We start from the raw sequence: 27,899 nt of genomic DNA, 5'->3' as shown, positions 1-27,899 counted from the left end.
AACTTAAAATCACGGAACCAAAAATATTGCCAAATAGGTATGGAAAAATGAAAATACTGTACACTACTAGGTGGATATAAGAAAATAAAAACAGCAACAACTTATATGATTTGTGTTCTTTTTTTTTCATTCTAAAGTGAAACAAATGTTAATATACAAATGCTGTTTCCATAGTGATTTAACTTTTAAAACATTTAAATCACTATATTAGTAAAATTAATGAGCCCTTATTTTATTTTTAAGGTGACTGGTGAGCAATAAAACTACCCTTTACTGCAAGAGGCAAACACATTTTATTCACTACAGTCAACAATAAAATAGTTACAGATAGATATTGCTGGAATGCCAAAGCCATAACATGAGAACTAAATATCATGGTGCAAAGTCAATAAGAATGCAGTAATACACTTTTTATATTTATCTATAAGGACCATTTTGGCTTCTAGCATTATATATACGAAAAACCCTTTCTGGGTCAGAGGGTCCTGTAGTTCATTGCACTGCAAGGTTTAGCAGGTCCCTCTGTCGGGGAAAGGTTTACTGTTTGCATGCTTTGGCGCAGATAGAAGCAGATGTCTTTGCGAGTTTATAGGTCGCTACTGCAAGAGCGGCACAGAATGTCCTTATTGTCTGGAATAAATCCTTTGCCAACCAGGGACGTAGAACAGCGGTTGCAGTTGAAACAGCTGTGGTGCCAATGTCTGTCTTCAAAAGAGACATATTTACCACCCCCAAAACCTGGAAAACAAATACATTTGTGTTTAATTATAGAAGCTATTAGTTTTCTCACATCTGCACTTACCTAATTAACAAGACAATACTAACATACTGTATTTACTTATAAGGAAGTTAACAGATGCAGTTTATTATTCAACATTTAAAGGAACATTAAACACTTTAAGATTATAAAATATTATAGGCCAGATTACGAGTGGCACGCTAACAGTTCCGCGTAAGCGGATATGTATTTATGCATTTGTATGTGTATTTACAGATGTATTTATGTTGCGGGTAAAGTCAGATATTGGGTAATCCTAGGATTACTCGGGTAAAATGGAGATTACCAAGACGGCTGTGGGTAAAGTCCGATATATGATCATAAATCCCTTCAGATTGGGAGTCACCGCATCAAACATATATAGCATGCACTGTAATTCCCCCATCTTCACTATCTATTTTTACCTCCGCCTGGGGGCTTAAAGGGGGGCAAAGCTCCCCTTTTAAAACCTCACTCACCCAAGGTTCACTTGGGGTGGATGCCAGAGGATCGGCGGGGCACCTTCCTTGAACTACCCAGGCAGAGGCAAAAGAAATAGTGTAGATGGGGGAATTACAGCAAATTGGGCTTTACCTGCAGCCACTTGGGTAATGTCCGTTTTACCCCGGTAATCCTAGGTATACCTGGATTTCTTACTTTACCCGTAACATATACACATATAAACACATACATACATATGTACACACACACAAACATATATATATAAGTGCATTAGAGCCCTTTGCTGTCAAGCAGATGAAAACATGTAAAAGCATATTTATGCAATATTCATTTTTAATAAAGGTTTTAACTATGTATTTACTGTAAATATTTCACATTGCAATGTATGCTAAGTAAACTTTAACAAGGGGCATTAAACAGTCTGAGATTGCAACATAAAGGGCCAGATTACAAGTGAAGCACTATTTTAACGTGCGCACATAAAGTGTCAAATTTGCCCGTTTCTGGGCACACGTTAAACAATGTGACCAGATCTCTGGTTAATGAAAAAAGTTGCCCCAATTGCCCCCAAAACTTAAGAGTAGAGTAACATTAAATAAAAATATTAGCATCTTTATTTTTTTAAAAAAAAACCTGCATGAAGCCGTTATAAGGGGTTAAAGTGAGGGGACTTTACATGGAGGTCAATGGGGGACTGTATTTTCACTTTAAATATATATGTATTTACACATATAAACACATAAATATATATATAAGAATATACATACATTTATTGCTGCCCAATGCTGTGCGATTTGCCCCGTGTTGTGCTCAGTGGCTTGTCATGTCTGTCGCAATGAAAACGAGGCTCCAATTGAAGCCTATGGAAGAGTGCTCCCAGGCAACTCAAGGTCGCGTTCACATTGCGCCACACTTGTAATACCAACGCACATTTACTAAGTGGAGCGCAAATATTGCGCTTGCGTAAGCCCAATATTTCGCTCCACACGTAATCTAACCCAACATGTTTAAATTGTGTGTAGTGAAAATGTTTTTGCAATATACTTTGATTATTTTTCTGTAATTTAACTTTGTAAATTATTGGTTTTGTCAGTTCTACTGAGTTTCTATAAGGTGATGGCCCCCATGATGGTGCAATTTAGGATTTCCCCTTATCTATCTCTTCTGCATGTATAAAACAGGCAATAAAAACTGTGTGCAAACAAGACTTTAGCAATCCTATATTTCATACAACTTTGTTTGCACACTGTTTTTATTGCCTGCTTTATATCTGTCTCTAATTGTCCTCAGCAGAAGAGATAGATAAGTGGAAAACAGGTTCTATAATGACGTCTATAATTATATAGAAACTAAAATTTTATACTTCAATATTTAAACAACTAATATATAGATATTTAAAATACATCTACAAATTATTCTCAGGCTACTCTTTGCTTTAAATACATCCTTATATCTCACATTTTTTAATGGTTTAATTAATAGTGGAAAATTTGTATTTTATTTTTGCATCTAAAAGAGGGTATTTTTTTTTTAAATTTTTTTTTGGATATTTTGTCCTTGTAAATCAAAGAGTAATTTGCTCCTATGGATTAGTTGTAAAAAATAAAAAAAATAAATCTATATAGTGACACACATGCCTATGCTTCTTCATATGCTAAAGAGTTTAATGATTTAACAAAGCTTCTTGCTCACATTGCTAGCTCTAAAATATTTATTCTTGTGCACATAAACAGCACAATTAAAAAAGAAAAATAATAATATTTAAAAAACTGTCATGCTTTTTTAATATTTCAGTTAAGCAAAACTGTTAAAAACAAATGAAAGCATTTTACACGGTTCTTCGAGACGTAAACCAAAAAGCTTGGCACCAAGATTTTCTTAAAACCAATATCAAGAATGTCTTAGATTTCAAGATAACTGAAGCCAAGAACGGCTATAAAATACTGATGGGTAATTTATTTTCAACAATCCCCATAAAGGAACCGAAAACCTAAAATATTTCTTATATGATTAAAGGGCCAGTGTACTTGAATATCTTCTCTCCTTTAATGTGTTCCCAATTATCTATTTTACCTACTGGAGTGTATTAAATTGTTTAGTAATAGCTCCGTATTTATACCTTTATTTTCTTATTTGAAATAGCTGATTTTGCTTATTGTTTCCCCACCTATGCAGAAAACTTCTTAACTTAAGTTCTGGTTACAAAAAAAAACCTATGTAAACAAGAAGTTTTAGATGAAATAATGCTCCTAGTGGGAGCTATGACAGAGAGGTACTAAAATGTTCATTTTCCTTTGTTCTTTCTAACTACTGGCCTTTGAGTAAACAGTAAGAAACTAGATAAGGAAGACTTTGTGTAAATAATTAGACAGATAAGATAGAAGTCTGTTTTACATACAAGCACAACATATTGTATTGGGTTGAGGTTTCAATTAGCAAAAGCAACTTTTTTGTATACAAAAATAAACCTAAAGAAAGAATTTCCCATGCATTTAAACTCTGCAGCTGGTATAACTAGCATTTGAAAATACATTAAGGGGAAACCCGTTTGACAGTACCCTGTCGATTTAACACAGGGCATACAGTTTAAAAGAACCCAATTTAATTATATTATCAATACAAATACCATGAGAATGAAGCATAGAAGAAAACTGGAATCATTTTACAATAGTATGTTCTGTCTGTATCTTGCCCCCACACCATAGAAATATACCATAAGGCCCTTCATTTGAAAAAGTGAGATCCCACCATTCAAATAAGGGGTTTCATATCAGTATAAGTGTGAAGTGATTCTCATTCTATGACGATCTCTTGTCATCAACCAATAGCCTCAATGTGTTGTGTTTTTGATGTTTGTATGAAACATTTTAGAAATAAAAATAAATTGGAGAAATTGGGTGAGAGTACAAATAGGTTATATTTTGTGAAATTGCAGGAAAATGTTAATACAGGTGGCAGCAATGTTTGCTGCCATGTAGAGCTCTGGACACATGCACACTACCCCCTAGGTATCTCTTCAACAAAGAATACTATGAAAACAAAGCAAATTTGATAATAGAATAAAATAGATTTTTTTTAATTGGGTCCCTTTAAATTTCACTGTACAATTCCAATGTTTCTGTAGAAAAAATGTAAAAGGGACTCTAAATGTGTATATGTCATGATACTATAAATATCGGCATCCCTCGATATCGTTGTTTTGATCTTTAGAGGGACATGAAACCCAACGTTTTTCTTTCATGATTCAGACAGAGCATACAATTTTAACCCTTTGAGTGCTAATGACGGCTCTGAGCCGTCACAGAGTTTCTCACTCTGGTGCTAATGACGGCTCAGAGCCGTCGCTAGCACTCTCCCACCTTGAGGGAGATCTGGGGGCTCCCACCCCGGCGATCGTGCCTACATAGTGACAGGCATCGTCGGGGCTTCCCGTTTTGCGTGGTGACGTCACGCGCAATAACGTGATGACGTCACAGCGCACCTTTATTTATACTTAACAATGTTAAGTATAGGAGCAGGGGGCATGCTGCTTAGAAGCCTGTATCTCAGGCATCTAAGCAGCTACAGACCCCCAAGACCAACCATTGGAAAGGTAATCGCCAAACCTTTCCAACAGTGTAAGTCTTAGGGGTCTGAAAAAAATAATAAAAAAGTTAAAAAAAAAATGTTTAAAAAATAGAAAATAAAAAAAAACATTAAAACCTCTTAGCACCCAGGTGGGAAAGTGCTTAGCACTCAAAGGGTTAAACAACGTTATTTTTTACTTCTATTATCACATTTTATTTGTTCTCTTGGTATCTTTTCTTAAAAAGCAGGGAGGTAAGCACAGGAGCGTGCACATGTATGTAGCACTATATGGCAGCAGTTTAGCAATAATGTTATTCATTTACAAGAGCCCTAGATGGCAGCAGTTTAGCAATAATGTTATTCATTTACAAGAGCACTAGATGGCAGCAGTTTAGCAATAATGTTATTCATTTACAAGAGCACTAGATGGCAGCAGTTTAGCAATAATGTTATTCATTTACAAGAGCACTAGATGGCAGCAGTTTAGCAATAATGTTATTCATTTACAAGAGCACTAGATGGCAGCAGTTTAGCAATAATGTTATTCATTTACAAGAGCACTAGATGGCAGCAGTTTAGCAATAATGTTATTCATTTACAAGAGCACTAGATGGCAGCAGTTTAGCAATAATGTTTTCATTTACAAGAGCACTAGATGGCAGCAGTTTAGCAATAATGTTATTCATTTACAAGAGCACTATATGGCAGCAGTTTAGCAATAATGTTTTCATTTACAAGAGCACTAGATGGCAGCACTATTTCCTGCAATGTAAGTGCTCCAGACATCTACCTAGGTATCTCTTCAACAAAGAATAAAGTGGAACAAAGTACATTTGATAATAGAAATAAATTATTAACTTTTTTTTATAAAATTGTATGCTCTGTCTGAATTACAAAAGAAAATGTTCGGGTTTCATATCCCTTTAAGGTCACTTACCTGATCCACCCAACCTTGAAGTGAAGCTGGTCCTACGCTCGGTAACAAGTGTGCTCTCGTCACCTGCTTTACCGCCCTGTCACTGAATGGATCAGAAGCCATACTGCCCGGCTTACAGAGCACTTCAGTGTTGGGCGGTAGGTGACCAGGTAAGTAATCTTACATGGTGGGCAAAATAAGGATATAGAGAAAGTAGTAGTTGTAAAGGTAGAAATGGGACCATTTTTATGCACTCACCAGCATAACATAGACATAAATTTAGAGTTTAATGTCCCTTTAACACTAAATATCCAATGAATATTCAACTTAATTCTCATATAGAAGGAAGTCTGATAATCAACATTTCTGTTTTAATATTATAGTATTTTAATGTTATATTCAATATTCCAATACAACTTTTGATATAAGGAAAGTCCTCATCCGGAGCAGAATAGAGGTGTTCCAGCAGTATTGCTCTGACTATGTTTTTAGCAATACTTAAAGGGACACTGAACCCAAAATTTTTCATTTGTGATTCAGATAGAGCATGCAATTTTAAGCAACTTTCTAATTTACTCATATTATCAAATTTTCTTCATACTCTTGGTATCTTTATTTGAAATGCAAGAATGTAAGTTTAGATGCCGGCCCATTTTTGGTGAACAACCTGGGTTGTTCTTGCTGATTGGTGGATAAATTCATCCACCAATAAAAAAATTCTGTCCACAGTTTTGAACAAAAAAAAAGCTTAGATGCCTACTTTTTAAAATAAAGATAGCAAGAGAATGAAGAAAAATTGTTAATAGGAGTAAATTAGAAAGTTGCTTAAAATTGCATGCTCTATCTGAATCACAAAAGAAAATATTTGGGTTCAGTGTCCCTTTAAGGGGAACTAAACAGATAGTTACAAAAGAGAAAGTTAAAAAATGACACAATCTAAAAAAACTAGTAAAAGTAATTTATTTTTTACTCTAGCATGTCCCTTTAACACAATAATACTTGTGGAATGTTAAGTAAACATTTAATGTTAATTTATAAACAATGAACACATGTGGCCAACATTCATTATTTTTTAATGAACGTGCTGAAATTCCCTTCTCTCTTGTGTAAATGTAATGTGTATATCTAGACGGGTCTGGTGATTGTGTTGTAGTTACCTGTGATAGGTTTAGTGCAGCCGTCACATTTTTTGGCATACAGGTTGCCAAAGCATTTGATGCAGTAAGGTTTGTCTTCCTGGGAGGTGAATTGTTGCCCAGCCAGCTGGGTTTTACATCCGGTACATACAAAGCATTCCTTGTGCCACGGTTCATCCCTGTAAGTCACCCCTCCCTTAGTGAGAGACTGAAGAAAGAACAGAAAAAAATAACATTATTGGCTAGTGGCATCAGTAAGCCTTTCACACATATACACAGATGACATTTGCAAATCCACAGAAACAAATATTTTGGCTACAAATAAGAATCAAAAGGCCCATTGAGGGACACTGAGCTGTATAATGTGCTTTCCACTAATGTGTTCACTATGGGGTCAATTTATCAAGCTGCAGTGGACAGGGGCGTACATACGCGCCCTTTTCCGCCACAGCTTGGCACTGACAGGCTGAATTCCGCTGCCGGAATTCAGCATTACACAAGAACGCAATTTTGCGCTCTTGTGCAACGCACAGCCAATCATGCGTGGCCAAGAGCTGTCAATCTCCCCGGTCTGATGACCACTGCTTGTTAAATATGGACTGCAGGTTCTCTTGTGAGAACCTGCAGTCATAGGGGGCGACGTTTCCACCTCTTAGCAAATAGCGTGCGTTAGATCCGTCTCCCAAGGGTGCCAAGCCGGATTTACCACATGGCTATTGGTTAAGAGATGAAAACGTCACCTCTTAGCAAAAAAGTGATCTGCCGTGGGCTGCCTTAGCAGCTCAGAGCGGCAATCGCTTTAAACAAATAAAGGAGCTTTCTGCATGAAGTATGTTATACTTTATTAATGAAAGTCCCCTTTATTTGTTTCAATAGTCAATCTTAGCATTTCACAAACGCTAGGATTGACTTTCACTTTAAGGCACAGTGGGAGTAAAGACATTAAACTGTCAGATACATCAACATTATTAACTAAATAAAAGTACAAGATTACAATATTACATACTTAAAATGAAGCTTTTAGATGATGTAAAAAATTAAGGAGCCTAGGAAACTGTAAAATTTTGGCCAAATAACCCTAGTTGCTAGACCCTTATAGTTTGCATTTTGCAAGTCATAAACAAATGATGAACCCCTTTTCACAAAGTACTTTGGTCAGCGTACTGTGTTGATGTGGTACCTACGTCTAACACTCTAGCGTATGCTGCGGTCCCTGCTGTCATCTATGACAACGAAGACTGCAGTCAGGGGCAGAAAGCATCTCATCTGCCTTCATATGGTAAGGAAAAACTGATCATTTTCCCCTTACCATATGAAGGTAGATCACTGTTACAGACATTTGACACTACAGAAAAGGGTAATGACAGGGGGAGGTGGGCAGATGAACGATTGCTTGGAGTGGGAGGTACTTGATTAACTCCTTTATTGCTGGGAATTTCAGAATTGTGGTGCACAGCTGCAATTGGAGGCCTTCTAATTACCAAAAAAACAATGGCAAAGCCATGCACGTCTGCTATTTCTGAACAACAACAACAACAAAAAAGCTTTTACATCCATTTGTGTTATGACTGCACAAGCAGTATGTAAGTAATTTCAGTGAGAAACCCAAAGTTTGAGAAAAAGTTAGCAATATTTTAAAATGATCGCATTTGGCACTGAATTGTTGGCATGAAATATAACAAAATGGGCCTGGATCAATATCTTAGTTTGTCTACTAAGAAATGCATAGTTTTGGCAGGTAAATAAAGAAAAACAAGGCTCTATTACTGCTTAAATGGAGTGATAGCAAAAATGCTAAAAAAAATCTCCAGTATTTGGGGCAAGTTTTTCTCTGAAATTTCTGGTAGCGAATGGGTGAAGAGAGCTTGTGTGCCAAGTTATGAAGGTCAAGAGATAGAAATGTTCAGTCAGTGGGCAAGATTAATTTCATTTCCATTTAATTATTCTCCAGTGAGAAAAACTGTGCCAGTTTCTATTTTAGTCTATGGAGCTGACTAATCTTAGTGAATCGGCTACAAAGGATAACAGGATTGGGAGATCTTTGTCTCAGTAGCGATCATTTAATTGTTTGTAAAAATAAATCACAATGATGAGCAAATATGCACATTTACCTTTTTGCAGTGTGTGCAGCGTGGAGCCAACTTGCTTTCATAGCAGGGGATGCAGTAGTGAGCCTGGTTCTCTGGGATAAATGAACGTGATCCTATAGGCTGCTTGCAACTGTTGCAAATAAAGCAATGTTCATGCCAGGTCTGCCCATTGTATTCCAATTTGCGGGAACCTGAAGAAAAAAGAAGACAAAAGATACAATTTTTGTTTGCCCTTTTAGGTGCGTATATGTGGTGTGTTTAGCTGGGGAGGAGGTCACAGCGCCAATGTAAAAGTAAAAAACATGGCTAATTTTTATTTAACGGTAATGCATGTTTTTTTTTATTTACATAAGAAAATGCTCTTATATGTTACAACATTTTACTAGTGTCATGTTGCTTGCATATCAATGTGTGTTAACCCTAACAAAGGAATTAAAGGCACATGAAACCCAAAATGTTTATTTCATGATTCTGATAGACCATACATGTAAACATTTTTACTTCTATTATAAATTGTGCTTCATTCTCTTGGTATCCTTTAATGGAGGAGCAGCAAAGCACTACTGGGAAATAGCTGAACACATTGGTAAGCCAAAGACAAGAGGCATATATGTGCAACCACCAACTGGCTCCCAGCTCCTGAGCCTACCTAGGTATGCTTTTCTGCAAAAGATACCAATAGAACAAAGCAAAATAGATAATAGAAGTAAATTGGAAGTTGATTAAAATTGTGGGCTGAATCATGAAAGAAAAATATTGTGTTTCATGTTCCTTTAAACAAACACATACTGTAGTTAAAGCTAGCTCCAGGTCAGCAATGCATTACTGGGAACTAGATGAACACATCTGGTGAGACAATAACAAGAGGCATATGAGTGTAACCACCAATCACCAGCAAGCTCCCAGTAGTGCATTGCTGCTGCTGTGGGTATATACATAGGCTTATCAACAAAGGACACAAAAGAAAAAAAGTCAAGTTGAAAATATAAGTTAATTTAAAAGTGTCTTAAAATGACTTGCTCTGTCTGAATCACTAAAGTTTCATTTTGTCTTTCCTGGCCCTTTAACCATTGATATCAATTCATGTCATATGCAATAGACAGATTCAGAGCATTTTGCAAAATTTAAATAATAATTGACATGTTTTGAATGGCCAAACAAGTAACAGTTATCATTAATGGGTTTAAGTTGTATGCTAGTTTAATAGTTTAAATTATGATGATCTATAGTGTAACTTTTTTAACGATTGTCTTTATTAATATGTAAACTGGGCATTTACATGAATTTAAACATTGGAAAAAAAGTTGTGTACACAGTCAAGATACGTCAGATACTAATTCAATTATAAAATCAAGTAAAAATGTTTTCTGTTGGAATGAAATATTGCATTTGAATTTTCTCTGTGTAAAGCACTGACAGACTGCAAAGTGAAGAAGATATAAAAATAATATTTTTAATGAACTGAAATGGTCTTGACCCCCTGGGAACCAGTGCAAAATAGATTAGATCAAATCCCTATATTTTAAGCCATTTTACTTATTTTTCCCATGCTTAATTTTTTTAAATCATTTTAAAAGGACAAAAATGTTTTAAATATATAATATCCATAAAAAGGGCTCTATTTAAACACATAAAAAATATGTGGTATAAAATGGTTAATGAAGCATTAAGGTAAGGTGACCAAATTTCCCAAACTCAAATTTAGGACACCTCAGACCCAAACTTGTGACACCTCACAAATTTTAAGGAGTTGTGGATCAGCCTAATTTTACTTCCCTACATCAGCCTCATGCCAGCCACCCTCGAGAAGGCAAAGAGCAAATGTACTAGTCTACCACCCCTCCCTGTTGTCACTGGGAATGTAAACTGCAATACGCAACAAATGTGTAAATGACAAGAACCACTTCGGTTACATGGATTGGAGATGTAACTGAAGTGGTTCTTGTCATTTACACATTTTGACATGGGACAGGAAACACATTCTGGCAAATTCAGGACAATACGTGAAAGCTTAGCTTTAGTCCTTTAAAAAGACTGCCCAAATTCAGAACTGTCACTAAAAAACACCTCATGAATTTGAGTAAAAATTGTGCTTTGTCCCTAGAGAGACTAAAAAGCAAAATCTGCAACCTAAATTTTCAAGATGCTACAAATTGACTAAACTAGCCACTTGATTTGCAGGTTAGAGAATTCGTTTTTCGTTCTCTCTAGAGAGTATGGCGCAAGGACAATTTTTACACAAAAGCAAAAGGCGTTTAATTTCCTTTTAAGATTGCTTACTGCCTGATAAGCACATTTCTCACTGGTGAACAAGCCCCACAAGCATAAAGACAAAAGATAGGAACATTATTTTTTACACCTGTAATATCTTTTAAAATGCTCTCTTATTGATACCACATCAACGGAAAAAAATTACTTAGGTGTTATTATTACTTTGCAGCATAGAATTCAAGTAACGTATCCAAAAAAGCATTAACTGGATTTATGTGAAAGATGTTTATAAAAACATAATTTATGCTTACCTGATAAATTCCTTTCTCCTGTAGTGTAGTCAGTCCACGGGTCATCATTACTTATGGGATATTAACTCCTCCCCAACAGGAAGTGCAAGAGGATCACCCAAGCAGATCTGCCATATAGCTCCTCCCCTCTACGTCACACCCAGTCATTCGACCGAGAACCAAACGAGAAAGGAGAAACTATAGGGTGCAGTGGTGACTGGAGTATAATTAAAAAATTTTGACCTGCCTTAAAAAACAGGGCGGGCCGTGGACTGACTACACTACAGGAGAAAGGAATTTATCAGGTAAGCATAAATTATGTTTTCTCCTGTTAAGTGTAGTCAGTCCACGGGTCATCATTACTTATGGGATACCAATACCAAAGCTAAGTACACGGATGACGGGAGGGACAGGCAGGATCTCTATACGGAAGGAACCACTGCCTGAAGAACCTTTCTCCCAAAAACAGCCTCCAAAGAAGCAAAAGTGTCAAATTTGTAAAATTTGGAAAAAGTATGAAGAGAAGACCAAGTTGCAGCCTTGCAAATCTGTTCAACAGAGGCCTCGTTCTTAAAGGCCCAAGTGGAAGCCACAGCTCTAGTAGAATGAGCTGTAATCCTTTCAGGAGGTTGCTGTCCAGCAGTCTCATAGGCTAAGCGTATTATGCTACGAAGCCAAAAGGATAGAGAGGTAGCAGATGCTTTTTGACCTCTCCTCTGTCCAGAATAAACGAAAAACAGGGAAGAAGTTTGTCGAAAATCTTTAGTTGCCTGTAAATAAAATTTCAGGGCACGGACTACATCTAGATTGTGCAGAAGTCGTTCCTTCTTTGAAGAAGGGTTAGGACACAATGATGGAACAACAATCTCTTGATTGATATTCTTGTTAGTGACTACCTTAGGTAAGAACCCAGGTTTAGTACGCAGAACTACCTTATCTGAATGAAAAATCAGATACGGAGAATCACAAGGCTGATAATTCAGAGACTCTACGAGCCGAGGAAATAGCCATTAAAAACAGAACTTTCCAAGATAACAGCTTGATATCAATGGAGTGAAGGGGTTCAAACGGAACACCCTGTAAAACGTTAAGAACTAAGTTTAAGCTCCACGGCGGAGCAACAGATTTAAACACAGGCTTAATCCTGGCCAAAGCCTGACAAAAAGCCTGAACGTCTGGAACTTCTGACAGACGCTTGTGTAAAAGGATGGACAGAGCTGAGATCTGTCCCTTTAACGAACTAGCAGATATTATTAAGGTATCAATTACTGGCTCCGAAAATCCACGCTTTGATAAAATTAAGCGTTCAATTTCCATGCAGTCAGCTTCAGAGAAATTAGATTTTGATGTTTGAAAGGACCCTGAATTAGAAGGTCCTGTCTCAGAGGCAGAGACCAAGGTGGACAGGATGACATGTCCACTAGATCTGCATACCAGGTCCTGCGTGGCCACGCAGGCGCTATTAGAATCACTGATGCTTTCTCCTGTTTGATCCTGGCAATCAAACGAGGAAGCATCAGGAAGGGTGGAAACACATAAGCCATCCTGAAGGTCCAAGGTGCTGTCAAGGCATCTATCAGGACCGCTCCCGGGTCCCTGGACCTGGACCCGTAACAAGGAAGCTTGGCGTTCCGGCGAGACGCCATGAGATCCATATCTGGTTTGCCCCAACGTCGAAGTATTTGGGCAAAGACCTCCGGATGAAGTTCCCACTCCCCCGGATGAAAAGTCTGGCGACTTAGGAAATCCGCCTCCCAGTTGTCCACTCCTGGGATGTGGATCGCTGACAAGTGGCAAGAGTGAGACTCTGCCCAGCGAATTATCTTTGATACTTCCATCATCGCTAAGGAACTTCTTGTCCCTCCCTGATGGTTGATGTAAGCCACAGTCGTGATGTTGTCCGACTGAAACCTGATAAACCTCAGAGTTGCTAACTGAGGCCAAGCCAGAAGGGCATTGAGAACTGCTCTCAATTCCAGAATGTTTATTGGAAGGAGACTCTCCTCTTGAGTCCATGATCCCTGAGCCTTCAGGGAATTCCAGACAGCGCCCGAACCTAGAAGGCTGGCGTCTGTAGTTACAATTGTCCAGTCTGGCCTGCTGAAGGGCATCCCCCTGGACAGATGTGGCCGAGAAAGCCACCATAGAAGAGAATCTCTGGTCTCCTGATCCAGATTCAGCGTAGGGGACAAATCTGAGTAATCCCCATTCCACTGACTTGGCATGCACAATTGCAGCGGTCTGAGGTGCAGGCGTGCAAAAGGAACTATGTCCATTGCCGCTACCATTAAGCCGATTACCTCCATGCATTGAGCCACTGACGGGTGTTGAATGGAATGAAGGGCACGGCAAGCATTTAGAAGCTTTGTTAACCTGTCCTCTGTCAGGTAAATTTTCATTTCTACAGAATCTATAAGAGTCCCCAAGAAGGGAACTCTTGTGAGTGGTAAGAGAGAACTCTTCTCCTCGTTTACTTTCCACCCATGTGATCTTAGAAATGCCAGTACTAACTCTGTATGAGACTTGGCAGTTTGAAAGCTTGACGCTTGTATCAGAATGTCGTCTAGGTACGGGGCTACCGAAATTCCTCGCGGTCTTAGTACCGCCAGAAGAGAGCCCAGAACTTTTGTAAAGATTCTTGGAGCCGTAGCCAACCCGAAGGGAAGAGCTACAAACTGGTAATGCTTGTCTAGGAAGGCAAACCTTAGATACCGGTAATGTTCTCTGTGAATCGGTATGTGAAGGTAAGCATCCTTTAAATCCACTGTGGTCATGTACTGACCTCTTTGGATCATAGGTAAGATTGTCCGAATAGTTTCCATCTTGAATGATGGAACTCTTAGGAATTTGTTTAGGATCTTTAAATCCAATATTGGTCTGAAGGTTCCCTCTTTTTTGGGAACCACAAACAGATTTGAGTAAAACCCTTGTCCGTGTTCCGACCGCGGAACTGGATGGATCACTCCCATTAGTAAAAGGTCTTGTACACAGCGTAGAAACGCCTCTTTCTTTATCTGGTTTGTAGACAACCTTGAAAGGTGAAATCTCCCTTGTGGAGGAGAAGCTTTGAAGTCCAGAAGATATCCCTGAGATATGATCTCCAACGCCCAGGGATCCTGGACATCTCTTGCCCAAGCCTGGGCGAAGAGAGAGAGTCTGCCCCCCACCAGATCCGTTACCGGATCGGGGGCCCTCACTTCATGCTGTCTTAGGGGCAGCAGCAGGCTTTCTGGCCTGCTTGCCCTTGTTCCAGGCCTGGTTAGGTTTCCAGCCTTGTCTGTAGCGAGCAACAGCTCCTTCCTGTTTTGGAGCAGAGGAAGTTGAAGCTGCTCCTGCCTTGAAATTACGAAAGGCACGAAAATTAGACTGTCTAGCCCTGGGTTTGGCTCTGTCTTGAGGCAGGGCATGGCCTTTACCTCCCGTAATATCAGCGATAATTTCTTTCAAACCGGGCCCGAATAAAGTCTGCCCCTTGAAAGGTATGTTAAGTAGTTTCGATTTAGAAGTTACATCAGCTGACCAGGATTTTAGCCACAGCGCTCTGCATGCCTGAATGGCGAATCCGGAATTCTTAGCCGTAAGTTTAGTTAAATGTACTACGGCATCAGAAATAAATGAATTAGCTAGCTTAAGGGTTTTAAGCTTAAGTGAAATCTCATCTAATGTCGCTGAGTCAAGGGTCTCTTCCAGAGACTCAAACCAAAATGCTGCCGCAGCCGTGACAGGCGCAATGCATGCAAGGGGTTGTAATATAAAACCTTGTTGAACAAACTTTTTCTTAAGGTAACCCTCTAACTTTTTATCCATTGGATCTGAAAAGGCACAGCTATCCTCCAACGGGCTAGTGGTACGCTTAGCTAAAGTAGAAACTGCTCCCTCCACCTTAGGGACCGTTTGCCATAAGTCCCGTGTGGTGGCGTCTATTGGAAACATTTTTCTGAATATAGGAGGGGGTGAGAAAGGCACACCGGGTCTGTCCCACTCCTTAGTAATAATTTCAGTAAGTCTCTTAGGTATAGGAAAAACGTCAGTACTCGTCGGTACCGCAAAATATTTATCCAACCTACACATCTTCTCTGGGATTGCAACTGTGTTACAATCATTCAGAGCCGCTAACACCTCCCCTAGTAATACACGGAGGTTTTCCAGCTTAAACTTAAAATTTGAAATGTCTGAATCCAATTTATTTGGATCAGATCCGTCACCCGCAGAATGAAGCTCTCCGTCCTCATGCTCTGCATATTGTGACGCAGTATCAGACATGGCCCTAGCATTATCAGTATACTCTGTTCTCATCCCAGAGTGATCTCGTTTACCTCTAAGTTCTGGCAATTTAGACAAAACTTCAGTCATAACATTAGCCATGTCTTGTAAAGTGATTTGTAATGGCCGCCCTGATGTACTTGGCGTTACAATATCACGCACCTCCTGAGCGGGAGATGCAGGTACTGACATGTGAGGCAAGTTAGTCGGCATAACTTCCCCCTCGTTGTCTGGTGAATGTTGCTTAACATGTACAGATTGACTTTTATTTAAAGTAGCATCAATGCAATTAGTACATAAATTTCTATTGGGCTCCACCTCGGCTTTTGAACATATTGCACAAAGAGTTTCCTCTGTGTCAGACATGTTTAAACAAACTAGCAATTAGACTAGCAAGCTTGGAAATAGTTTTCAACTAAATTTACAAGCAATATGTAAAAAACGTTACTGTGCCTTTAAGAAGCACACAAAAAACTGACACAGTTGAATAAAAATGAACCGGATTAGTTATATAAACCAAATTTAGCAAAGGATTGCACACATTAGCAATGGATGATTAACCCTTAATATCAGAAAAAAACGTATAACAATTGACAATATAAGCGTTTTTATCACAGTCAAGCACAGTCTCACACGTCTGCTGTGAGTGATTACCTCCCTCAAAACTAGTTTTGAAGACCCCTGAGCTCTGTGGAGACGTCCTGGATCATGCAGGGAGAAAAAGACAGACTGTGACTGAATTTCTGATGCGTAGTAAAAGCGCCAAAATAGGCCCCTCCCACTCACACTACAACAGTGAGGGAAGCTCAGTAAACTGTTTTAATTTAAAACAACGACAGCCATGTGGAAAATAAAGTCCAAAACAATTTTCACCAAGTACCTCAGATAATTAAACAATTTAACATGCCAGTAAACGTTTAAAATCTAATATATGAAATGTCATTAAAAAGCCTGCTGCTAGTCGCTCACACTGCAAGTTAGGCTAAAAGTTATATGCATACAGTATTTTCCCAGTGAAGTGCCATTCCCCAGAAATACTTAAGTGTAAACATATATACATGTCAGCCTGATACCAGTTGCTACTACTGCATTTAAGGCTGTTCTTACATTATATCGGTATTAGCAGTATTTTCAAAGTCAATTCCATTCCTTAGAAAATAATATACTGCAACATACCTCTTTGCAGGTGAACCTGCCCGCTGTCCCCTGATCTGAAGTTACCTTACTCCTCAGAATGGCCGAGAACAGCAAACGGATCTTAGTTACGTCCGCTAAGATCATATACAAAAACTCAGGTAGATTCTTCTTCAAATTCTGCCTGAGAAGGAAACAACACACTCTGGTGTCGTTTAAAATAACAAACTTTTGATTGAAGATATAAAAAACTAAGTTTAATCACCACAGTCCTCTCACACATCCTATCTATTAGTTGGGTGCAAGAGAATGACTGGGTGTGACGTAGAGGGGAGGAGCTATATGGCAGATCTGCTTGGGTGATCCTCTTGAACTTCGTGTTGGGGAAGAGTTAATATCCCATAAGTAATGATGACCCGTGGACTGACTACACTTAACAGGAGAAACATTATTATTCCTAATTATTGAAATTCAATTTAGGACATTTTAACATCAAATGTTTCACGTAGATTATGGCTCAAATGCTGTAATAAGACATGAATAAGTCTGTGAAGTGCGTTGAAAAGACTGGAAACCACTGGTCAAATTTATAAGATCAAAAGGCATTTTCATAAATCTGGCATCCTGTGTGAGAATTCCTATGACCTATTGGGTAATGTCTTCGTCACTGAACTGAAACCACTAAAAGTTTTTTTTTTTTATAGAACATTTCAGGGAAAAAGACAGACAAATAAAATAAAAAAGCCTTCAAGGAAAACCCCAGATGGGCTTACAATATTTCAAATATTTACTGCCCAGTAAAGCCTTTAATCCCATTTTTTTCTGTCCCTAGAAGACTTTCCAGTAATTCAGATCTGAGTCAGACAGAGACTGAAGGACAAAATACAGTTTGTATAGAAGAGAGCTGATGAAAATGTGCTGGACATGTTGCAGCAATAATACGTATAGCAACTATCTAAGGGCTGTGGCATTTGTTACTAACACACATATATAACATATAATATGGACATCTTAAATACACATAGGTCCACACATTATATATACTGTTATCGAGATTGAGTAAAGCCATATTTTGTATATACAGATACACGTACGCATATTATACACATACTAAAATGTTAAATATACTGTACATTATTTATATATGTGTGTGTAATATGTATATTTATGTATAGTTGGTTTTACTGTGACAATTTAGGAATACATCTCCCCTTCTTCAGGCAATTACAGAATCTGGAAATAAGTGGATGTATATAGAGTAGTATACAATACAAAATTAAGCTCTTGAGTGATATTTTCACTATCAAAATGAGTGTGATTAAATCCAATGTGTGCACATTTACTAAGTATCACATGACTGCATTCTATCTGGATGCTGCTAGGAAACTAACATTTATTGTGAAAATGCTTAAAGGGACACTCAGGTTAAATTACATTTTCATGATTCAGATATAGCATGTACATTTTAAACAACTTTCCAATTTACTTCCATTAAAAAAAATGTGCACAGTCTTTTATATTTACAATTTTTGAGTCACCAGATCCTACTGAGCATGTCCAAGAATTCACAGACTATACGTATATGCATTTGTGATTGGCTGATGGCTGTCACATGATACAGGGGGAGTGGAAATATAGATAACTTTGAAATTTGTTATAAAAAAAATCTACTACTCATTTGAAGTTCAGACTAAGTGCTATTGCATTGTCTTGTTATATTGCATTTGTTGATTATGCAAATCTAATGTGTTGACTGGTCCTTTAAAGGGACACTAAACCCCCATTTTTTTATCATGACTCCAGTAGAGAATACAATTTTAATCAACATTACAATTTACTTCTATTATCTAATTTGCTTCATTCTTTAGATATCCGTTGTTAAAGAAATAGCAATGCACATGGGTGAGCCAATCACATGAGGTGTCTATGTGCAGCCACCAATCAGCAGCTACTGAGCCTATCTAGATATGCTTTTCAGCAAAGGATATCATGAGAATGAAGCAAAATAGATTATAGAAGTACATTAGAAAGTTGTTTAAAATTACTTGGTCTTTCTAAATAATGAAAAAAAAAATTTTGGGTTTCATGTCCCTTTAATATTACTTTAATGCTACCCTCATCTGTATTTTTTCTGAAGAAGCAAACATCACAGTTATAAAAAAGCTTCCTATGAAACAATGATTTCACCCCTTCAGACCACATTACCTTATTTTATTTTTTTAAATTGAGGTTTAAAGGTTACACATACAAACATAATTTGCTCCCACAAATAAAGAAATCAGAAGCGTAATAATAAGACATGACAGAATCACCATGCATACATATATGGATCTCAAATATAATGAAACCAAATGGCAAAATCACAATATATGTGTGTACAACAGCTAGAAAATGTTACATAACATAAACCTCATTTTTAATATGATATAATATAAAACCCCTTGTATTTTCAATTGTAGTAACAAATAATTTCCCCTTACTAAAATATAGCAGTCGCTCTTGACCACTGACAACCAAATAAGAATGTAAAGGGAAGTATGAGGGGAAGCGAATTTAAAGGGATAGTAAACACCAAAAATGTTATTGTTTAAAAAGATAGATAATCCCTTTATTTACCATTCCCCAGTTTTGCATAACCAACACTGTTATAGAAATATACTTTTTACCTCTGTAATTACCTTGTATCTAAGCTTCTGCCTCCTTATCTCAGATCTTTTGACATATTTGCATTTCAGGCAATTAATGCTGACTCTTAAATAACTTCACGTGTGTGAGCACAGTGTTATCTATATGAAACACATGAACTAACGCCCTCTAGCTTGGAAAAACTGTCAAATGCATTTAGATGAGAGGCGGCCTTTATGGGCTTAGAAATTAGCATATGAGCCTACCTAGGTTTAGCTTTCAACTTATAATAACAAGAGAAAAAAGCAAATTTGATAATAAAAGTAAATTAAAAAGTTGTTTAAAATTACATGCCCTATCTGAATCATTAAAGTTTTATTTGGACTTTACTATCCCTTTAAGAGCCACTTATGGACCCAGTATATGACTTTGTATTTATAGAAATTGTAATTGGATACCCGTAACTACAATAGATGTATAAACCCATTATTCGCCTAGATTCAGAGTTTGGCGGTAGCCGTCAAAACCAGCGTTAGAGGCTCCTAACGCTGGTTTTTACCGCCCGCTGGTATTTGGAGTCAGTCAGGAAAGGGTCTAACGCTCACTTTCCAGCCGCGACTTTTCCATACCGCAGATCCCCTTACGTCAATTGCGTATCCTATCTTTTCAATGGGATCTTTCTAACGCCGGTATTTAGAGTCGTGGCTGAAGTGAGCGTTAGAAATCTAACAACAAAAATCCAGCCGCAGAAAAAAGTAAGGAGTTAAGAGCTTTCTGGGCTAACGCCGGTTCTTAACTACTGTGCTCTAAAGTACACTAACACTCATAAACTACCTATGTACCCCTAAACCGAGGTCCCCCCCACATCGCTGCCACTCTATTAAAAATTTTTAACCCCTAATCTGCCGACCGCACACTGCCGCCACCTACGTTATCCCTATATACCCCTAATCTGCTGCCCCTAACACCGCCGACCCCTATATTATATTTATTAACCCCTAATCTGCCGCCCCCAACGTCGCCTCCACCTACCTACAATTATTAACCCCTAATCTGCCGACCGGACCTCACCGCCACTATAATAAATGTATTAACCCCTAATCCGCCTCACTCCCGCCTCAATAACCCTATAATAAATAGTATTAACCCCTAATCTGCCCTCCCTAACATCGCCGACACCTAACTTCAAGTATTAACCCCTAATCTGCCAACCGGACCTCACCGCTACTCTAATAAATTTTTTAACCCCTAAAGCTAAGTCTAACCCTAACCCTAACACCCTTCTAAGTTAAATATAATTTAAATCTAACGAAATAAATTAACTCTTATTAAATAAATTATTCCTATTTAAAGCTAAATACTTACCTGTAAAATAAACCCTAATGTAGCTACAATATAAATAATAATTATATTGTAGCTATTTTAGGATTTATATTTATTTTACAGGCAACTTTGTATTTATTTTAACCAGGTACAATAGCTATTAAATAGTTAATAACTATTTATTAGCTACCTAGTTAAAATAATTACAAAATTACCTGTAAAATAAATCCTAACCTAAGTTACAATTAAACCTAACACTACACTATCAATAAATTAATTAAATAAAATACCTACAATTATCTACAATTAAACCTAACACTACACTATCAATAAATAAATTAAATAAAATACCTACAAATAAATACAATTAAATAAACTAACTAAAGTACAAAAAATAAAAAAAGCTAAGTTACAAAAAATAAAAAAAATAATTACAGACATAATAAAAATATTACAACAATTTTAAGCTAATTACACCAACTCTAAGCCCCCTAATAAAATAACAAAGCCCCCCAAAATAAAAAAATGCCCTACCCTATTCTAAAATTAAAATAGAAAAGCTCTTTTACCTTACCAGCCCTTAAAAGAGCCTTTTGCGGGGCATACCCCAAAGAATTCAGCTCTTTTGCCTGTAAAAAAAAAACATACAATACCCCCCCCAACATTACAACCCACCACCCACATACCCCTAATCTAACCCAAACCCCCCTTAAATAAACCTAACACTAAGCCCCTGAAGATCATCCTACCTTGTCTTCACCATGCCAGGTATCACGATCGATCCAGGCTCCGAAATCTTCATCCAAGCCCAAGCGGGGGCTGGATATCCATCATCCGGCTGAAGTCTTCTATCAAGCGACGGCTGAAGAGGTCCAGAAGAGGCTCCAAAGTCTTCATGCTATCCGGGCAGAAGAGTAGATCCGGACCGGCAACCATCTTCTTCCAAGCGGTGACAAGCGGCTCCATGTTGAAGACCTCCGGCGCGGATCCATCCTCTTCTTGCGACGTCCTAAGTCCGAATGAAGGTTCCTTTAAATGACGTCATCCAAGATGGCGTCCCTCGAATTCCGATTGGCTGATAGGATTCTATCAGCCAATCGGAATTAAGGTAGGGAAAATCTGATTGGCTGATTGAATTAGCCAATCAGATTGAGCTCGCATCCTATTGGCTGTTCCGATCAGCCAATAGAATGCGAGCTCAATCTGACTGGCTGATTGGATCAGCCAATCGGATTGAACTTGAATCTGATTGGCTGATTCCATCAGCCAATCAGATTTTTCCTACCTTAATTCCGATTGGTTTATTTAAGGGGGGTTTGGGTTAGATTAGGGGTATGTGGGTGGTGGGTTGTAATGTTGGGGGGTATTGTATGTTTTTTTTTACAGGCAAAAGAGCTGAATTCTTTGGGGCATGCCCCGCAAAAGGCCCTTTTAAGAGCTGGTAAGGTAAAAGAGCTTGTTGTAATATTTTTATTATGTTTGTAATTAATTTTTTTATTTTTTGTAACTTAGCTTTTTTTATTTTTTGGCGGTGAGGTCCGGTCGGCAGATTAGGGGTTAATAATTGTAGGTAGGTGGAGGCGACGTTGGGGGCGGCAGATTAGGGGTTAATAAATATAATATAGGGGTCGGCGGTGTTAGGGGCAGCAGATTAGGGGTACATAGGGATAACGTAGGTGGCGGCGGTAACATCTAAAAAATAAAAATGATGACCCCCATTTGTTCACTATTGATGTCAACTATTTTAGGGCTTAAACATATAATAACATTGTTGTGCTTAATTGAACACTGTGTACATTTACATGCATACTGTCAAATAATAACAGTAAGCCAACTGAAACCTCCAGATCACCTATTCTTCCTTCCTCATCTGGAAACTAGATAATAATAACAGCTAGATTTGTCTGTCACTCAGTCCATACGTCTTGGCCATATAGATGAACAGGCAGCAACTATAAAAACTTTACCCAACTCCTATTCTTCATAATGAGTATCCTCATAAGAGATGTAATAAACATCAAAATCCATCTGGTGTAGTGTATATTGCTCTATCGGATCCCCTCACAGGCAGGAGAATAAGAGAAAAAGCATCATCATCTAGTGCTTGATCAAATTTACAGTCTAGCAGGTCATCTACCATCTTATATAGTCTTCTCTCCAATTTCTCTAAATGATTAGGTATATGCTGCAATATTTCAGACTCCCATTTGTCAATAGCTCTATAGCAGCTTGTTCACACATCAGGGAGCAGAGGCCTAGATACCGCTACCTCACTGTTATTCAGATTGTGGAGGGCCTCTCAGAGAGTAACATTCAGACACATGTCAACAAGATCTTAGTAGTAAGCCGCTGCCAAAGATCATTATGGCCCGGAACAGAACTTGAGGATCACACTAACAACAATCTTGGTACTGTTCGGTACAATATAGTGAAATATATACAAATATATTTTCCTTGAATGCAGATTCTGCTGTAAACCAAAGATATTCAGTGGATATCCTATGTCTCTCCAAGAGCATCTGATGTGGCCATATTTGGTCGCTGCCCAGACACGCCTCCATATTACCTTACTTTTAAGGACCCACTGTCCGTCTATCGTCTGTATACCAATAACACGCACATAATTTAAATTCTAGTTACCTGGCATGACGGTTTTCTCACAGCTGACACACTTGGAAGAGAATTCACTGCAATAACAATCATTACACAGGAGCTCCTCATCCTGACATGTGAAGGGTTCATCTGCCAATGACCGGTCACAACGAAAACATCGAAAACAGTGCTCATGATAATGGCGGTCCTCATAATAAAGTTCCTAAAGGTATATATAAAACAAAAACAGTTAAAATAAGGCACCTTCAATTAATTCAGGAATAAACATATTTATTTGAATACATAGTTCCACTTTTTGCACTCTATAACACAATTTTCTCTGGAGTTGCCTCTTTTCTCTGTATATAGGGCCCTCTAGTGATCCTTACTTGATTATTATAACATGCAGTGTCTCTCAGGATTAATTGTTGCTTACTATAACACACTGTGCCTGTCTCAGGCTAATTGTTACTCACTATAACACACTGTGCCCGTCTCAGGCTAATTGTTACTCACTATAACACACTGTGCCTGTCTCAGGCTAATTGTTACTCACTATAACACACTGTGCCTGTCTCAGACTAATTGTTACTCACTATAACACACTGTGCCTGTCTCAGGCTAATTGTTACTCACTATAACACACTGTGCTTGTCTCAGGCTAATTGTTACTCACTGTAACACACTGGGCCTGTGTCAGGCTAATTGTTACTGACTGTAACACACTGTGCTTGTCTCAGGCTAATTGTTACTCACTATAACACACTGTGCCTGTCTCAGGCTAATTGTTACTCACTATAACACACTGTGCCTGTCTCAGGCTAATTGTTACTCACTATAACACACTGTGCCTGTCTCAGACTAATTGTTACTCACTTTAACACACTGTGCTTGTCTCAGGCTAACGGTTACTCACTATAACACACTGTGCCTGTCTCAGGCTAATTGTTACTCACTATAAACACACTGTGCCTGTCTCAGGCTAATTGTTACTCACTATAACACACTGTGCCTGTCTCAGGCTAATTGTTACTCACTATAACACACTGTGCCTCTCTTAGGCTAATTTTTGCTCACAATAACACACTGTGCCTGTCTCAGGTTAATTGTTACTCAATATAACACACTGTGCCTGTCTCAAGCTAATTGTTACTCACTTTAACACACTGTGCCTGTCTCAGACTAATTGTTACTCACTATAACACACTGTGCCTGTCTCTGGCTAATTGTTACTCACTATAACACACTGTGCCTGTCTCAGGCTAATTATTGCTCTCTATAACACACTGTGCCTGTCTCAGGTTAATTGTTACTCACTATAACACACTGTGCTTGTCTCAGGCTAACGGTTACTCACTATAACACACTGTGCCTGTCTCAGGCTAATTGTTACTCACTATAACACACTGTGCCTGTCTCAGGCTAATTGTTACTCACTATAACACACTGTGCCTCTCTTAGGCTAATTTTTGCTCACAATAACACACTGTGCCTGTCTCAGGTTAATTGTTACTCACTATAACACACTGTGCCTGTCTCAAGCTAATTGTTACTCACTTTAACACACTGTGCCTGTCTCAGACTAATTGTTACTCACTATAACACACTGTGCCTCTCTTAGGCTAATTGTTACTCACTATAACACACTGTGCCTGTCTCTGGCTAATTGTTACTCACTATAACACACTGTGCCTGTCTCAGGCTAATTATTGCTCTCTATAACACACTGTGCCTGTCTCAGGCTAATTGTTACTCACTATAAACACACTGTGCCTGTCTCAGGCTAATTGTTACTCACTATAACACACTGTGCCTGTCTCAGGCTAATTGTTACTCACTATAACACACTGTGCCTCTCTTAGGCTAATTTTTGCTCACTATAACACACTGTGCCTGTCTCAGGTTAATTGTTACTCACTATAACACACTGTGCTTGTCTCAGGCTAATTGTTGCTCACTATAACACACTGTGCCTGTCTCAGACTAATTGTTACTCACTATAACACACTGTGCCTCTCTTAGGCTAATTGTTACTCACTATAACACACTGTGCCTGTCTCAGGCTAATTGTTACTCACTATAACACACTGTGCCTGTCTCTGGCTAATTGTTACTCACTATAACACACTGTGCCTGTCTCAGGCTAATTATTGCTCTCTATAACACACTGTGCCTGTCTCAGGTTAATTGTTACTCACTATAACACACTGTGATTGTCTCAGGCTAATGTTGCTCACTATATCACACTGTGCCTGTCTTAGGTTAATTGTTACTCACTATAACACACTATGCTTGTCTCAGGCTAATTGTTACTCACTATAACACACTGTGCCTGTCTCAGGCTAATTGTTGCTCACTATAACACACATTGCCTCTCTAGGGATAATTGTTGCTCACTATAACACGCAGTTCCATCTGGGATTAATTTCTGCTCACTATAACACACATTGCCTCCCTGGATTACTCACTATAACAAACAGTGCCTCCTTGGGCTACTCACTATAACACACAGTGCCTCCCTGGGCTACTTAATATAACACACATGCCTCCCTGGTTTTAATTGCTGCTCACTATAACACACAGTGCCTTCCTGGGCTACTCACTATAACACACAGTGCCTCCCTGGCTATACACTATAAAACACAGTGCCTCCTAGGGCTACTCAATATAAGACACAGTGCCTTCCTGGGCTACTCACTCTAACACACAGTGCCTCCCTGGGCTAATCACTACAACACACAGTACCTCCCTGGGCTACTCACTATAACACACAGTGCTTCCCTGGGCTACTCACTATAACACAGAGTGCCTCCCTGGGCTACTCATTATAACACACAGTACCTCCCTGGGCTACTCACTATAACACACAGTGCCTCCCTGGGCTACTCATTATAAAACATTGCCTCCCTGGGCTACTCACTATAACACACAGTATCCCCCTGGGCTACTTATCCAGGGCTCGACAAACCCAGGAGCCAAGGATTCACTGGCTCCTAAAATTTTACAACTGGCTCCTAACATTTTTGGTTGTTCTCCATATATCTATATACAACTAATCTGTCTGGCTCCAAAAATTATGTCTGGATCCTAAATATTATTACTGGCTCCTAATTTTTAAACAGATTTGTTGAGCACTGCTAAGACACAGTGTCTTCCTGGGCTACTTACTATAACACTCAGTGCCTCCCTGGGCTACTTACTATAACACTCAGTACCTCCCTGGGCTACTCACTATAACACACAGTATCTCCCTGGGCTACTCACTATAACACACAGTACCTCCCTGGGCTACTCACTATAACACACAGTACCTCACTGGGCTACTCACAATAAGACACAGTGCCTTTCTGGGCTACTTACTATAATACGCAGTGCCTCCCTGGGCTAATCACTATAACACACAGAGAACCTCCCTGGACTACTCACTATAACACACAGTACCTCCCTGGGCTACTCACTATAAGACACAGTGCCTCCCTGGGCTACTCACTATAAGACACAGTGCCTTCCTGGGCTACTCACTATAACACTCAGTGCCTCCGTGGGCTACTCACTATAACACACAGTACCTCTCTGGGCTACTCACTATAACACACAGTGCCTCTCTGGGCTACTCACTATAACACACAGTACCTCCCTGGGCTACTCACTATAACACACAGTACCTCCCTGGGCTACTCACTATAACACACAGTACCTCCCTGGGCTACTCACTATAACACACAGTACCTATCTGGGCTACTCACTATAACACACAGTATCTCCCTGGGCTACTCACTATAACACACAGTGTCTCTATGGGCTACTCACTGTTACACACAGTCCTCCTTGTGCTACTCACTATAACACACAACATCTCCCTGGGCTACTCACTATAACACACAGTACCTCCCTGGGCTACTCACTATAACACACAGTACCTATCTGGGCTACTCACTATAACACACAGTACCTCCCTGGGCTACTCACTATAACACATAGTATCTCCCTGGGCTACTCACTATAACACACAGTGTCTCTATGGGCTACTCACTGTTACACACAGTACCTCCCTGTGCTACTCACTATAACACACAGCATCTCCCTGGACTGCTCACTATAACACACAGTACCTCCCTGGGCTACTCACTATAACACACAGTACCTATCTGGGCTACTCACTATAACACACAGTACCTCCCTGGGCTACTCACTATAACACACAGTATCTCCCTGGGCTACTCACTATAACATACAGTGTCTCTATGGGCTACTCACTGTTACACACAGTACCTCCCTGGGCTACTCACTATAACACACAGCATCTCCCTGGCCTACTCATTATAACACACAGTGTCTCTCTAGGCTACTCACTGTTACACACAGTACCTCCCTGGGCTATACACTATAACACACAGTACCGACCTGGGCTACTCACTATAACACACAGTACCCACCTGGGCTACTCACTATAACACACAGTACCTCTCTGGGCTACTCACTATAACACACAGTGCCGACCTGGGCTACTCACTGTAACACACAGTGTCTCTC

General features: G+C 38.9%; 1 protein-coding gene across 1 annotated transcript in view; it reads right to left on the bottom strand.

Annotated features, from left to right (window-relative positions):
- Nucleotides 1-269: 269 nt before the first annotated feature.
- Nucleotides 270-27,899, bottom strand: part of FHL3 (four and a half LIM domains 3) — a 178,896-nt gene continuing 151,266 nt past the window's right edge. Inside the window, exons 4-7 of the mRNA XM_053707157.1 lie at nucleotides 23,415-23,589; nucleotides 8,950-9,119; nucleotides 6,860-7,046; nucleotides 270-738 (exon numbers count right to left, since the gene is read on the bottom strand). Of these exons, the coding sequence (XP_053563132.1) occupies nucleotides 587-738; nucleotides 6,860-7,046; nucleotides 8,950-9,119; nucleotides 23,415-23,589 (684 nt within the window). The 3' untranslated portion in view covers nucleotides 270-586. The remainder of the gene's footprint in view (nucleotides 739-6,859; nucleotides 7,047-8,949; nucleotides 9,120-23,414; nucleotides 23,590-27,899) is intronic.

Source organism: Bombina bombina, chromosome 3, assembly GCF_027579735.1.
Source record: "Bombina bombina isolate aBomBom1 chromosome 3, aBomBom1.pri, whole genome shotgun sequence".
Classification (NCBI taxonomy): Eukaryota; Metazoa; Chordata; class Amphibia; order Anura; family Bombinatoridae; genus Bombina; species Bombina bombina.
Note: the sequence above shows the minus strand (reverse complement) of the source record. Positions and strands in the feature narration are given on the sequence as shown.